The following is a 15003-nucleotide window of genomic DNA, read 5'->3' on the forward strand; positions in this document are numbered from 1 at the left end:
GTGGCAGCAGTGTGTCCTTCCCTTTCAGAGCTTGCTGTGCAGATGTTGGTTGTTAGTCTGAGTAGATCCTGGAGCCACCCTTACCTCCCCAGGTGGGTGCCTATTATCTGGTGGTGGCCTAGGCAGAATCTACTTCCCATCTCTGCATGGAGAACCACCACTGGCCATAAACACCACAGACCCTCTACCTGCTGACTTTAGAGTTTCTCTAGGTGGGAACAGCTAGATAGGCCTGTGGGGATGATCCCTATTTCAGGGCAAGAGAGGAGTGAGTCCAGCTAGCCTCAAGTAGGATCTCTAGGATAGAGGGTAGAAAGCAGTTGTGCAGAAGCTCCAGAACCAATAAAGAGACATCAAGCCTCAGCCCTGCCTGGGTTGAGTAGATAGAGCTGGTCATTGGATCCAGGCAGTGTTGCTGTGAAGGCTACGGCCTTATATATGGGGCTCCCGGAATATTATCAGATTCACGGAAACTCCATGATGGTGCCCTGGCTATTTTGTTGGGGTGTGTGGTGGTGGGGAGTATCAGTGAGAGAGGTGAGGGTCTTGGGTGGGGGGGTTCTCCCACACATGTTGGGGGTGTGTGTGGTGGTGGGGAGTATCAGTGAGAGAGATGAGGATCTTGGGTGGGGGGTTCTCCCACACATACACACAGTCATATGCTTATTCACTCTCACATTCTGATACAAGAAGGCTTCTTGATTCCACTCAGGAGCTGCAGTGAGCACATATTCTGGCAAGTCTTTAGACATGTCACGGGACTGGCTGGGTTCCACCTCAGACAGGTGAGTGGTGCTGACAGGAACAGGTATCAGAAATCAGCAGGGTGAAGCCAGGTATGGTGGCATATACCTGTCATCTCAACATTTTTGTGACAGAGGCAGAACTGCAGGCCAGCTTGGGCTAGGAAAAAAAAAAGAATGAAAAAAAAAAAAAAAACAAAGAAAAGCCCACACAGAACAGGTGAGAGATGTCCATGTAGCTTATGCGTAGTCATGGGAACGCAGCTTAACTGGGGGTGGGGAGGGGTTCTGAGTCCTCAGCTCCCCTCACAGCTGCAGCCAGAACCAGAAGCTAAACATTCTGCAATAGTTTTCTTTCCTGTACCCATGCCTCCCCTCCACTAGGACCCAGACCACAAGCCACAGGGATCTCAGGATGCCGGGGACTCTCCAAACCTGTTTCCTAGCCTGAAAAATGGAAAGAATAAAAGCTCCTCCCTTGACACAGCCATGAGGCAAGAAAGCTGTGTTGACCGTGGCTTTGAACAGCCTGGCTATGAGGGGCAGCTTTCTGATGGCTAATATTTTGCAACCACTAATGAAGATTTATTTATTTATTATATGTAAGTACACTGTAGCTATCTTCAGACACACCAGAAGAGGGCATCAGATCTCATTACAGATGGTTGTGAGCCACCATGTGGTTGCTGGGATTTGAACTCAAGACCTTTGGAAGAGCAGTCAGTGCTCTTAACCACTGAGTCATCTCTCCAGCCCTGGCAACCACTAATAAACATACAGCTGTACTCAGCTCTCTCAAAGAAGGAACTGGATTTTGGTAAGAGGGTCACATTTTTTTTTTCTAACAAAGCAATATAGGACTGTATAGCTGGTCTAAACACTGACCCATGTTGAGCACTGAAGTTCCCGTATTAGAACCCAACAGCCCAAAGTCAAGGTACTGCAGAGCCTGTCCATCTGCAGTCCTGAGTTTACCCTCTCGTGCCTAGGTCCCAGCAGCTTCAGGATATCTCTGAGATGTGGCCACCTCCCCTATGTCTCTGTCCATCCTCTCATGAGGATGACATTACAAGTCTCTATCGTGTCTCTGTTATGGTAATTGTCAAAGCATGGTCTGCAGACCACAGATGCTGAGTGTTGCCAAGGCTACTCATTAATGGACACTTTCAGGCAGCAGTTTTAGGCACTTGCCACACTAGTGAACTTAACTCACCTGCCCTTGGCCCTGGAAGCCACCGTCACCCCAGTGCCCTGTTCAACTGGCCCAGACATTCATGTCAGATCTACAGGACAGAACCAACAGCTCCCCAGATCCCAACTTGCACCTCTGCTGGGGGATGTTACTGTTCCATAGCCACATCTCACAGTTCTTTGCCCTGCGACCTCAGACTCAGCTTCTGAGGGTTTGTCTCCACAGAGTAACAGCCAAAAGGGAGAAGCTCTTCCATGGTGTGTGATCCTACCACAGGGCTAGTTCCTCAGATAGTACTCAGGTACCACTGTAGTAAAGTGGAAGTCGGGGTTCCCAGAGGTGTCAGACTAGCATAACCCAAAGGGCCCCAGATAGTCCCAGCCCCCCTCAGTTCCAGGTGGAGCCCCTTAGTGCCCACATCTTCCCCTAGAGACAGAGAACGATGACGGAGTAAGTTATAATGTGAGTTGTTGAACTCACATGGGCTTTGGATAATAAATGTGCCCCAATACCACCATTAAGCCCCAGTGGATTATAGATATTTGGTTTGGAAGCCTGATATTTGATAATAGTGTTATCTCCAGCGGCTGCCTTTATTTCCCATGATAATCTATTCTCCCTCCACTTCCTTCTCAATTTCTAACTTCATTAAATCTCTCATATCACAGTTATTTTCCTCCCTAAACAAAATTAGACAGGCCTGCCCCCAGGTTCTGAAAGTCTAATTTTACTTCCATTCCAGGGTGGGAGGCTTGTGGGCAGGGCTCAGGTATTGTCTCCTGGTTGTGAGTTTTAAGCCCATTGGTTGGATTAATCTCTCTTCAAGGGCTCTTCTGCCAAAGTTAGCCTCAAGAGTGACAAGAAATGACAATCCTGATTGTTATATGATAACATCTTCTCTGTAGATTGGATGTGTGGACAGACAAGGCACCATAGAATAGAAGCTCAGGTCAGGGTCTCACCCTCTCATAGCCCCCCACCCCCAAGTTCCTTCAACAGCACCTGTGTATTTCCTGGCCTGTAGTCTTCCATTCTATTGGTTCCTGAACCCTAAAATACTGCCAAGAGTGGTATTTTCCGCCCTGGCATCCTCCTAAGGTATGAGATTGTCATTGTCATACTTCTGGGCCTTTCTGTCTGTGGCTCTCTTCTGTAGAGATGCCAAGAACAGTAAACCTTTCCAGGCTAAGTGTGTACCACCCTACTACAAACTCAATTGAAAATCAAAACACAAGCCGGGATGGTGGTAGCGCACGCCTGTAATCCCAGCACTCTGGGAGGCAGAGGCAGGCAGATTTCTGAGTTTGAGGCCAGCCTGGTTTACAGAGTGAGTTCTAGGACAGCCAGGACTACACAGAGAAACCCTGTCTTGAAAAACCAAAAATAAATAAATAAATAAATAAATAAATAAAACCAAAACACAGCAACTCTCTCATGGCAGTGGTGCTTGGAAGAAACTACACCAGGGGTTAGATGGGTGAGACAGTCTAGCAATTGCCTCCCCTGGGCACTGGAGGGCCAGCTGTGGGCCCAGAGTCCAAAGGGCCAGCTAGCAAAGTCAGACAGTCAGTACAGAGTGTAGTCCCAGAAGCAGGCCCTAGCTGGAGGGTCCTGCCCTGGGCCAGGCATCCAGGAAGAGACAAAAACAGCTTGAGACACATGTACCCCTCTCCCACACATCCCTTGCTAACCTTTTTGTAGCCCTCACCGTGGTGTGTGTATAGGGGTCACTCCAGGTGACCATGTTCTGTCACCACTCCTCAGCTCTGACTACCTGCAGTCGGGTCCATTCCCATCCTGGGAGCCCTGGAGCCAGACCCTTGACCATGTCCATTTCTTCCCTGCCTCAGTTTCCTTATTGGTGACTGGTGCTTGTGAGACTGTGCATGTTAGGCATCTAGCACAGTAGGTTTTGTTGTTGTTTTGTTTTGTGGGAGGAAATAACAGGATTTGGTGGTGATTTTGCTTCTGTTATTTTTTTTTCCTTTGTACAGAGAAGACCTTTATTTAATAAGTAAATCAGACATAATGCAAGAGCTGAAGTTACAGTTGAGGCTGGTACTTCAGACAGGTCTCCAGTTATCATTGTATTGTAAAGAAAGATTCATTTGTAAAGAGAAATGTTGGCTCAGCCTGTTGTCCTACCTCTAATGTACACCATGGAGCTGGCTCCCACAGGACTAGGAATGGCTGAATTCCCACAAAGTGGATGCCCATCCTGGAAGGCCTTCCACATCAAGCTCTGTGTGGGTCAAGGGCCCACGTGGAATTGCTGGAATTACTGAGTTCTGTGTTTCACCTGTGTGGGTACTGGACTTGAACGGCTCATTGTGCTACGGATTGAGTGGCAGGCAGGCATACTCAGCTTCCTTGTGGGCTCAGGTCAGCTCCCCTGGCCTCACAAACAAGCAAAACTAGATACTTGGTGTCTCCAGCCTTCTGTGAAGTAACTAGGGCTCACGGAGTAGCCCTGGCACCACAGCCCTTTTCAGCGTGAAATGGCTTAGAGTCGGAACTGGATTCAAAGCAAAAACCGGATTGGTTGGCACATTTGCTGTTGGCCCAGGGAGTCTCTCAGCCCTTTATATCCCAGCTCCTGGACTTGCCAGTGCTCTCGCTTCTTTCTGGCTCTGTTTCCCTTAATGTAAGCGGAGTACCTGTTGTCTATAACTTGTTTTTGTGATGATCGTGGAGTAGAGGCCACGGGCGTTTCTTGTGGCCATTGCGCGCTGAGCCTGGGGTGCCACCAGACAGATCAGACAGACAGCCACCCACCCAGAGCGGGCAGATCTGCGCCTCGGGGCTGGATTAGTTGGGCCTGCCCGTGCCCCGCCCACACAGCGCCCCGCCTGCCCGCGCCACCGCTACCCCGCCCGCCCGACGGCTCCTGGCTGCTGCCCAGAGCGCCCGCAGCGCTCAGAGAAGGCGCGGGGACTTGCGCGCCTCGCGCACCCCCGGCCCAGGTTCCTCCTGAGCTGGGCAGGCAGAAAGAGACTCCCTAGATGGCAGGCCCGCGGGAATTTCTCTGCTACCCGCGTCCGTGCAGCACGTAGGGCTGAGACCGTCGATGAACGTAGAGAAGAACTCAGTATCTGGGTGCCCGAGAGGTCAGTGCGCGAAGAGCTAAGCGGGACTTAGAGAGTCGCGGGTGGGGAAGCACCGACCCCTTGGGGGAACTGGCAAGAGTACGACTCTGGGAATCCCGCTCACGCATCCTCCGCTGGAGCAGGTCCCTCAGAGCCCCCGTGTTCCCGCGGCTGCACCTGGGGCGCATGTGGTAGCAAGCGGTGGGGTGTTGTCTGGCGAGGGTCCCGGGTCTGTCGGGCGCGCGGCGTAGGCAGGCAGAGCAAGGTGGGGGCGCGCGTCTTTGTCTGTACCCCCGTGCTCAGTCCGCCACCCGGTGCGTGGTGCCTTGCTTACCTGCCTGGAGTTGAGTTCTTTGTCTGGGGCGGGGTGCGGCCGAGGCTGTGCTTCGTTTCTGATCCGAGGGCTGTCCCTAGGGTCCAATAGTCTCAAACAAAGCACGCGGTGACCCTATCCCCGAGCCATATTGACGCCCCTCGGAGAATTAGTGGTGTCTTCTTGCCAGATATGCCTTCTGCGCGGACCCACAAACCTGTAACCTGGGGATTTACCACATGCATTTTGGAGACCGTATTCTTTTCTTCTGTATTCTGGCTTCACACCAAGATTGGAGGAGAACTGTGTACCTGAGTCTCATCCCTGTAGATAATGTCCAGAAAGTTATTAACGCAGGTCTGGCGTCCCCTGTGATACACCCGTCTTGGCCTAGCTAGCCAGCTCTGAAGTTTGGCAGAAGGGGCAGAGTCTGCCTAGGAAGGACTTATATCCATTCCACCTCTGGTTCCCCCGGAGGTCCTGGAAATTGATGTCTTCTGGGTCAGAGCTTTCCCATTACAGAACGGGAGTAACCAGCCTGACCACATGTCAGAAAATCCTGCAAAGCACTAGGATTCCTGTCTGCACCCATGGTCTTTCTGAGCAATTTGCCTGTGTATGGAGGGAAATGACTGGCTATGCCAGGCACTGTTCTGTGCTTTTCCTCACTCTGCTCCCCACCCCCTTGCCTCTCCTGGAGTCTGAATCATGGATCTGAATCCATAGAAAGTTTAGGTTTCACATCCACCCTTGGGGAGAGCAGTTCCCTGCTGGGACCCCACCCGCAGCAGCAGCAGCAGCAGCAGCAGCAGCAGATGATGATGATGATGATGATGATGATTATAAGACCAAGGAGTTTAGGGCTTCCCTGGGAAAGAACATTCATTGCTAAGAAGTACCTTAAGAAGTCATTAGATCTCAATTAGAGGCAGGCAGAGTAGGGGTCGCCCTCCCTGCCCAAATTTGAGTTGTTTTACTTACTGCTTACTTGTGTAAGGTCTTTTTTGTTTGTTTGTTTTGTTTTGTTTTGTTTTTTCGAGACAAGGTTTCTCTGTATAGCCCTGGCTGTCCTGGAACTCACTCTGTAGACCATGCTGGCCTCAAACTCAGAAATCTGCCTGCCTCTGCCTCCTAGAGTGCTGAGATTACAGGCATGCGCCACCACCGCCCGGCTTGTGTAAGGTCTTAAACACCCTAAGGTTTGGAAGTTGCCTTTTGGCTTGGATGTGGAATTGCAGGTCCTGATGTTGATGGCTTGTTTCATTCTCTAATTGGAGGTTGAGGTTCTTCCTTTCTGACTTGCAGGGCCCCGGGTTTACTTGCTGCATGTGGAGCAGAGCCCAAGATGGGCTTGCAGACTTTGTAGTAAGGGCTGGGTGGCTCCCAGAGGACCTATCAGTGAGGCTGATAGTGATGAACCTAGGGTAGCCTCCTCAGAGGGAGGCCAGCTGTTGGCATCCCCTGGTGCCTTTGGGGCTGGTTATGGAAAGGACAAGAGTTGGGGTTCCCAGAGCCACATAGGAGGCTATAGATAATCAGCAGGACGGATAGATACAGTCAGACTGTACTCCAGAGGAGCCACATGACATGCCAAGAGAGATTAATGGGAACCCTGGTAGCTCTATGTGCAGAAGAATGGGATAGGCGGGATCCAGAGATTCTACACAGTTGTACAACAGTCAGAGAAGTTTGTGTTCTGCTCTGCTCTGGGGTAAGCCCTAAATTTTCTCAGCTGGGTGCCATTGTTCTGATTTGGTTTGTTGTAAAGAAATTTGTGAAAGCTAAGGTAGCCCAAATGGTCTTTGTACAGGAACAGATAACCAAGTGGCCTGCCTTAGCTCTGATAGGCTAATGACAGAATCTCCTGGAGCTCCGGTGTCCTAGAAGTGAGGGCAAGGCAAAAGGGGCAGAGCTTGGTCAGGACCCTGGTGTACCTGTCTGCAGACAGAAGTGATAAGTAAACAGTTGATTCTGGCCCCAGCAGGCTCTCTCTGCCTGCCCAGCAGGCCCCTGGCTTTTCCTATCCACTGACTGACTCCCTAGTCCTTGTGATTCTGAGTGCTTTTAGGATAGACCCTACAATGGTCACTCCTCCTAGCAAACCAGGAGTAGGGTTAGGAAGAAAAACGGCCCTGACCTTGAGAAACCTTGACTTGTTCTGCCTTCTCTTCTACCAAACTAGCTTGAAGTGGTGACTATAGAAGCAGCAGAGGGGTCAGAAGGCGTGGCACGGCGCAAAAGGACTGAGCTGGGCAGAGGTACATTTAGGTGGGATCCTGAGCCTCGCTGGCTTTACTTGTAAAGACCTCTGATCAGGCCTAAGCTGTGTTGACTTGTGTCTGAGCAACTCTGCTACATCTCCAGGGCCTGGAATCCAGCTCACGCCACACTTGGAGCTACAGGTTTGGTTGTAGCCTCACCTCCTACCCACCCTTGGCAGGATCCCTCAAGCTCCAGGGAATTGGGAGTACTGCTGGTTCCATACCATGTGTGTGATGTAGCACAGAGGGTTATAGACTACAGAAGTTCACAGAGACTGAGTGGAAGTCCAAGATGAGGACCCTGAAAAATCTGGTATGTGAGGTGAGGTGGCATGCTTTGTGCTCTGAAGCACTATAGTCACCTCACCCAAGATGTAGCCTGTCATCAGGAGAACACGCAGTTGTGTAGTCAGAGTGGCCCGTGGGTAGGGCCTGCCTCCCCAGTCACTACCTCTCTGTCCAGCCATGGGTTCTGCCCCTTACCATTCTGGGGTATTCTTTCTTAACTAGAAAAGAAAAGGGGGAGAAGAGCTGGATGTGGTGGTGTACACCTTAAATCTCAGCACCCAGGAGGCAGAGGCAGGCCGCCTGGTATACACAGTAAGCTCTAGGCCAGCCAGAACTACAAAATGAGATGTTGTCTTAAACAAACAAATTTAATTAATTAATATGTACAACATGTGCAAAGGAGACCCGAAGATCCCCTGGGACTGAAGTTACAGACCCATCGTGTGGGTGCTGGGAACTGAACTTTGGGCTTCTGGAAAAACAGCTAGTGGTCTTAAACACTGAACCATCTCTCCCCAGCTCCAGTGTTCTGGGATTTTCTTTAATCTCACCAATCAGAATCCTATTCCGTGTCCACAGTTCTTTAGGCCGAGGTAGTCTGGACTAGATATTATGTCCCTTTTGCCTGTTGATAGACAGTGGGGTGTCCTCACCCCATGACAGCTGGGCCTGGCCTGGGCCTGGCATCCTAAAAACCCAGCTCTACATAGCCCCATCCCAGGCCTCAGGTGGGCCATATAAAAGCTCTGTGGACAGTAAGGGCTCATTAGCTCACACATCCTGGCATTGTCCTGTTAGATTGTGCTGGGGAACTTGTAGTTAGTAGAAGCTACATTATGTTGAAGTGTCATCTGATTGTGGCCTTCTTGGATGAGGTTGTTCTTTTGACCTCAAGTCTACTCTTCTACTGTTTTTCCCATGAATTCCCTTGGACCAAGCCTATTCCCCCTCCCTGCAGAGGCTATTTCATTATATTCAATGATTACTGAATTTCTTTTTTGTAAAATCATAAAATAGTGTGAGCCCATGGCCCAAGACCCTCCAAACCCCACCAATCTCCAGTGCACACCTACCTTCTAAGGCCTTACTGACATAATCACATACATTCACACTCATTGTACATGACAGTGTATGTAAACTTGTGCACTGGTGTAGCTGTCCATACCTCCTTACACACGATCAGCCTTATGCCTATACAGTACAGGCACCCAAAAGCAAGAACAGATGTGTAGGTGTGTGCATGTACCTGTGCAGTGCACATATGTAGGCACCTTGTGTGCACGTCTGTGGTCTACATGTCTCATCGTTGCCCCCTTTTCGGAGCAGCATCTTTAAGGCATTAAGTGGCTATGGCGGTCTTCACAAACCCCAAACTTCATTGAAGCATTTGTGTGCAGATGCAGAACAGGGAGAGGCAGAGACAGTCTTGGGACTTCAGGTAAAACCTAGAGACTCAAGGCCCCATTTTTGTCGATGGAATGCTTCTGCACTGGGTTGTGGAGGAGGTTCTCCACAGACCCACTCACCCGTGCATGTGATGTAGCACAGAGAGTTATAGACAGCAGAAGGCCGCAGCTCACTGTTGGATGGAAGTTTAAGGTCAGGAGGGCACAGGGGAATCTAGTACCTGTGTGGGATGCTTCCTGGTTCACAGAGGGCCTCTCAGTGTCCTGTCATGATGGGATGTCTGGGAGTCCTCCAGGGCCTTTATCCAAGGGCACACTGATCCCACACATTCCTTCATTGACCGAAGATCAGCTTGCGGGCGTGCTATCACATTGAGAGTTCGTTTCAGTGTGATTTGTGTGAGCACATACTCACTTCCTATTGAAGAAGTGATCTAAGAGGACAGAAAGATCTATCTAGGATCATGTTTACCAAGTGTTTTCAAAGTGTCAAGTCCTTCATAGTATGGGCCCTCCATTCTTCTCCCATGGCTACATTCTCATCCTAATTACTTACACAGCTACAAGTGCCTGCTCAGTCCAAACTACACAAGTATGCTTCTCTGGGAGAAATGGAAAAGAGAGCAGCAGGTCCCCTCAGAGTTTCCTGTACTTGGACTACACCAGCCCTGACTTGGCCAGTCCTAGGAGTTGAGAATGGTGCTATACCACAGCATAAGACACGTCCCCCACCTGGTACCTACTAGGACCACTCCTGTGGCTCATAGCTGAATGTATCCCAAGGTATCTTTGAATAGAGCTTGGCACAGTTGTGATGTCAATGTCAAGCCACAGCGTCTGATGTTGCACATCCCTGAATAGGTGGTTCTTCTCTCTCTAACTCTCCAGGCACTGACTCTGTCTGTGCCCCGGGCTGGGCATGAGGCAACCACAGTAAGGACTGTCCTCCCTCCTCTGTCTTCAGCCCTATAGCTGAGACCCAGAGGAACCCTGAGCACAGAGACGGGCCACCTGCCATGCTGCTGGCATTCTCAGGCTATTCTTCCACAAGGCCGTCATACTTGGCCCATTTTGAGCAAGTCCATCGAAGCTTTATGAGCATTGTAAATATGTGTGCACAATACCAAGTCCAGGACTAAGCGTGTCTTCCCTCAGAAGTGTATATTATACTAGGCATTGGGTTTTGCTGGGGTGGTGGATAATAGTCACTCTCAGCTCCAGCCTGTTAGCCTCTTCTCTCTCCTCAGGCATCTGTGGGCTCTGAGAAGCTCTTTGCCCCGGCACCTGACAAAGGTGAGTGTATCCCCAGCCCAGATCTTGGGTCTCAGGTCATAGAGACTCAGGGGCAGTAGGAGCCTTGGGAGGGTCTGTTTATCTCATTGGGCAGGGATGGTGGTCTAGAAACAGTAGAGCAAAGGGAAGCAGTCCTAGTGTGGGAAGCCACTTCTGCTGATCACTGCAGGCATCAGAAAGAGACGGGCATCAGCTTATGCATGTGTGGCTGTGTGAATATATGGTAATATATGCTACAGCCAAGAGAATAAGTAGAGGTTGGACAAGTGTCAGCCATGGGGCAAGTTCTTGTAGAACCCTGATCTTCTCTACAAAATGAGGTCATGGGAGCTGGACCTAGTGGCCCAGGCCTCTCTTCCCAGCTATTTTGAAGGCTGAGGTAGGAGGATTAAAATTAGAGGCCATTGTGGGCTATGGAGTGAGTTTGTGACTATCCTGGACAGCTTAAAGCAACCCTGTCTGAAAATAAAACAGTCAAAGAAGGCTAGAGAGATAGCTCAGTAGCAGAGCACTTGACTGGCATGTTCAAGACTCATCTCCCTACACTGAGGTGGCTCAGTGGTTAAGGCAGTACCACGTGGGCACACTGCCAGCCAAGGCCATCTTCAGTGAACTTGAATTCAGTACCCAGAGCCCACATCTTGTGGGGAGAGAGCTGATTCCTACCAGTTCTCCAAGCTCCGCACGTGTACCAGGGCATGTACACACACAAGCTCATGCACACAGTGTAAAGAAAAAAAATAAAGAGAAATAAGGACACAGTATCACCAGCCTTTGACCTCAGCACTTGGGAGGCAGATGCAGGAGGATCTCTTGATTGTTGAGGCCAGCCTGATCTACAGAGCAAACTCCAGGACAGCCAGGACTACATAGAGAGACCCTGTTAAGAGGAAGGAGGGGTGGCTGGAGAAACGGCTAAGTGATTCAGAAACCATACTGCTCTATAAGAGGACCACTAGAATTTGGATTCCAACACCCATATCAGGCAGCTCGTACTTGTACTCATAGAGACACACACCTTGAAAACACATAATTTTAAAACTAAAATAAACTGGGCACTGGTGGCGCATGCCTTTAATCCCAGCACTTGGGAGGCAGAGGCAGGTGGATTTCTGAGTTCGAGGCCAGCCTGGTCTACATAGTGAGTTCCAGGACAGCCTGGACTACACAGAGAAACCCTGTCTTGAAAAACACACACACACACACACACAAAAAAAAAACCCAAATAAGACTAAAATAAATGTTTAAGAGAAAAAAGGGGCAGAGGGTGTGGTGGCGCACGCCTGTAATCCCAGCACTTGGGAGGCAGAGACAGGCGGATTTCTGAGTTCAAGGCCACTCTCTCAGAGTGAGTTCTGGGACAGCCAAGCTACACAGGGAAACCTTGCCCCAAAAAACCAAAAGGAAGGAAGGAAGGAAAAGGAAAAGAAAACGGGAAAGGGGGGCTGGAGAGATGGTTAAGAGCACTGATTATCAGCTCTTCCAGAGTACCAGGGTTAGATTCTTAATACCTACATGGTGGTTCTCTGCCATCCTGCCACACTAGTTCCAGGTGATCGGATGCCCTCTTGTGGTCTCCACAGGCACCAAGCAAGCTGGAGGTGCACAGGATATGTGCAGCCAAAACACTCACACACAAAAAAATAAATGTGGGGGCTGGGGAGACCCTCACAGAAACTTTAAAAATAAAACTTTAAAAATTGGGCTTATAACCGCCTTATACCCTAACCTTACTTTGGGACCTAGAATTCTGGAGTTAAGAAAAGGACCTGGGGCTGGGTACCAGGGAGGAGGCTGGCATACCTGAGCTTATCTGTGCGACCTCGGGTAATGAACAGGACTTATTTCTGTTCATGTTTCCCCATTGGATGTAGGGATCATCACAGGACCCTTAGCATTCTGCCAAGAGCAATGTCACATCTGGTTACTGGCAAGTGGTGCTCAGGTACTTAGGGCCAGGTCCAACAACACACCTGCTCTTTCTCTGCAGGTTCTGGGAGAGGTGAGAAGTCAGAGGCCAAGGCAGGGACAGTGCCCAAGGTGTCAGGCCTGGAGCGCAGCAGTGAGCTCAGCACCGAGTCTTTCCTGCCTGCCACAGCACCTGCGCCCTCAGGACCTCCACCAGGAGCTCTGGCCAGCCCCCTGGTGAAGAGAGAAGCGTCCATTGTACCTCACCACGTTCCACAGCCACAGCTTACCCCGCAGCATCGGGGCTCACTCCCAACACACGTGCCTCTGTCCTTGGGCGCCTTGGTGGGCCCTGGCCCTGGCCAGGTGGCATCCAGTAGCCTGCACCTGCACAGCCTCAGGTGGGGAATGGGTGAGGACGTGGCTTGGGGAAGGGCTGTGGCTTCCTGCCCGTCCCAGAGCTGAGGGCGGTGCCGCTGGCCTTGGAAAGGGACTGTGGCTATGGGATATCCAGGTTCTGAGGGCAAGGATGCCACGCTGAGCCCTGTGTCTTGCAGCAGGAGCAGCAGCACGGTCAGCGGCACCCCTCTGGGCCTGGCAAAGCACGTGACACTGTCTCCACACGGCCCCAGCCCCCACCTGTCTACCTCACACCTGGCACTCAGGTCCCAGGCGCAGCACCAGCACCACGCCGCGGCAATGTTCGCTGCCCCCTCAACATTGCCCCCGCCCCCAGCGTTGCCCGCCAGCAGCCTGGTCATCCCAGGACACCCCGCCGGTAGGTATTACACCCAGGGGTGCATGCTCAACCTCATTGGGGCCCTGGGCCAGGATGGAAGAGGCGAAGATCCTGGGAGGTTTGTGAGCTAGCCCTTCGAGGGTAGTGGTGGAGGGGATCTTAGAGGACTCAGGGCCATGTGCATAACACCCCTACTCAGTCAGGCAGTCCCTACTTTGCATTGGACTCTTCCACCTTTGCTGCTCCCAACTTCCAGAAGATTCCGAGTGGGGCCCAAGTCCTTCCTTTTACTTTTGGCTGGAACCTTCACCAATTTTTAATCTCTGAAGGATTTCTGAGTGGAGTCAGCTGTTCATCCTGCAGGGCCAGTATCCCAGCCTGAGGCCCCGGGCCGCACAGGCTGGACAGGGCTCATAGACTTCTCTCCTTGCCTCTAGATGCCAGTCTGTTGATCTCATTCAACCAGCCAATCATGTATTGCCAGCCTCATTCGGGGATTCTGATTGGTACTTGGTCACAGGCTCCTCTCTTACCTCCACCCCTGGGCCCGCAAGTAGCGAGTGGCCACCACGGCTTGGCCTGCCGACCCCGGGAGTGCCAGGTGACTATCCGCCTCGCCCCGCTGGGAGCCCGCGGCCGACGTGCCTCTCTGTCTCTCTCTCTTTTTCTCTTGTAGATCACGAACTGCTCAGGCAAGAGCTGAACACGCGGTTTCTGGTGCAGAACGCGGAGCGGCCTGGCGCCTCCCTGGGCCCGGGGGCTCTGCTGCGGGCCGAGTTCCACCAGCACACGCATCAGCACACGCACCAGCACACACACCAGCACACACACCAGCACCAACACACATTTGCCCCCTTTGCGGGGCTGCCCCCGACGCCGCTTATGCCGCCCACCGCACCCTCGCCGGTGCGTAGGCCCGAGTGCTGGCTGCTGGCGGGGCGGGCTGGGTGGGGCAGGCAGCTGCACACACAGATGCACACTCTCATGCACATAGGCCACGAGCTGATGGTCCTGGTATCTTCTGCCGATGTGTGTAGACCCCACTTGGCTGTCATACTGGATGCTGGACTGTGGGCCTGAACCCCAGCCCACCCTCTGGTCTCCCCTGCCAGGGCCTGAGCCTGGGCTGACTGCAACAGTGCTCTGTCTTAGGCCTGACATCAGGTCTCAGAGCCTGGACAAAACCAGGCCACTGCAGTGTCCTCGTGTGCCTTTGGTCCATTTCTACCTTGTTGCGTGCAGCTATTTCCTCTCTGTCACAGCCTGGGGGGGTCATGGCTCTCCTATCTTGTCTCCAGCCAGGGCTTTATGCCTGTGCCCCTGTCTAGAGCCTCAGCTGAGTAAACACCTACCTGTTCGAACCAGGAGCCAGGTGATCACACCAGGCCATCTGCTTCAGAAAGCAGTAGCCATCCTGGTCACTGTCCAGCCCAGCCGTGGGTGGGTTCTGGGCCTATAGAGGGCATTAGGCCTGTACAGGAAGTCTTACCTTTGCATTCTTCCCTTGCAGTTTGACAAGTTCTCACCCAAGCTGGACAGCCCCTACTTCCGACATTCCAACGTGAGTCCCTGTACTCGGGCCCAGATTGCAGCCTGCTCGGGGTTCGAGGAAGCTACAAACTTGTCCTACTTCCTTCTGGATGCTGGGGGTGGGGGGGCGGTGAAGCAGAGCTCAAGGCCCTCCACCATGTGGGGTCCACAGCCCATAACTCTGTCTCTCTGCAGCTCTTCCTGCTCTTCCCTCCCACAGGCCCTGGGTAGCCCACCCTGCTTT

The 15003-nt window shown here is 51.8% G+C and overlaps 1 protein-coding gene across 14 annotated transcripts in view; it reads left to right on the top strand.

Annotated features, from left to right (window-relative positions):
• Window positions 1-15003, top strand: part of Fbrsl1 (fibrosin like 1) — an 87815-nt gene that overhangs the window by 56227 nt on the left and 16585 nt on the right. For 9 of the 14 annotated variants that reach the window (XM_052168409.1, XM_052168398.1, XM_052168403.1 and 6 more), the window contains 6 exons: window positions 10537-10582; window positions 12573-12891; window positions 13048-13268; window positions 13667-13735; window positions 13906-14135; window positions 14740-14790. In XM_052168409.1, coding sequence (XP_052024369.1) covers window positions 10537-10582; window positions 12573-12891; window positions 13048-13268; window positions 13667-13735; window positions 13906-14135; window positions 14740-14790 — 936 coding nt within the window. Of the gene's footprint in view, window positions 1-10536; window positions 10583-12572; window positions 12892-13047; window positions 13269-13666; window positions 13831-13905; window positions 14136-14739; window positions 14791-15003 lie in introns of all 14 variants that reach the window. The other 5 variants (XM_052168412.1, XM_052168407.1, XM_052168401.1 and 2 more) reach the window with 3 other exon arrangements.

This window comes from Apodemus sylvaticus, chromosome 22, assembly GCF_947179515.1.
Source record: "Apodemus sylvaticus chromosome 22, mApoSyl1.1, whole genome shotgun sequence".
Taxonomy (NCBI): Eukaryota; Metazoa; Chordata; class Mammalia; order Rodentia; family Muridae; genus Apodemus; species Apodemus sylvaticus.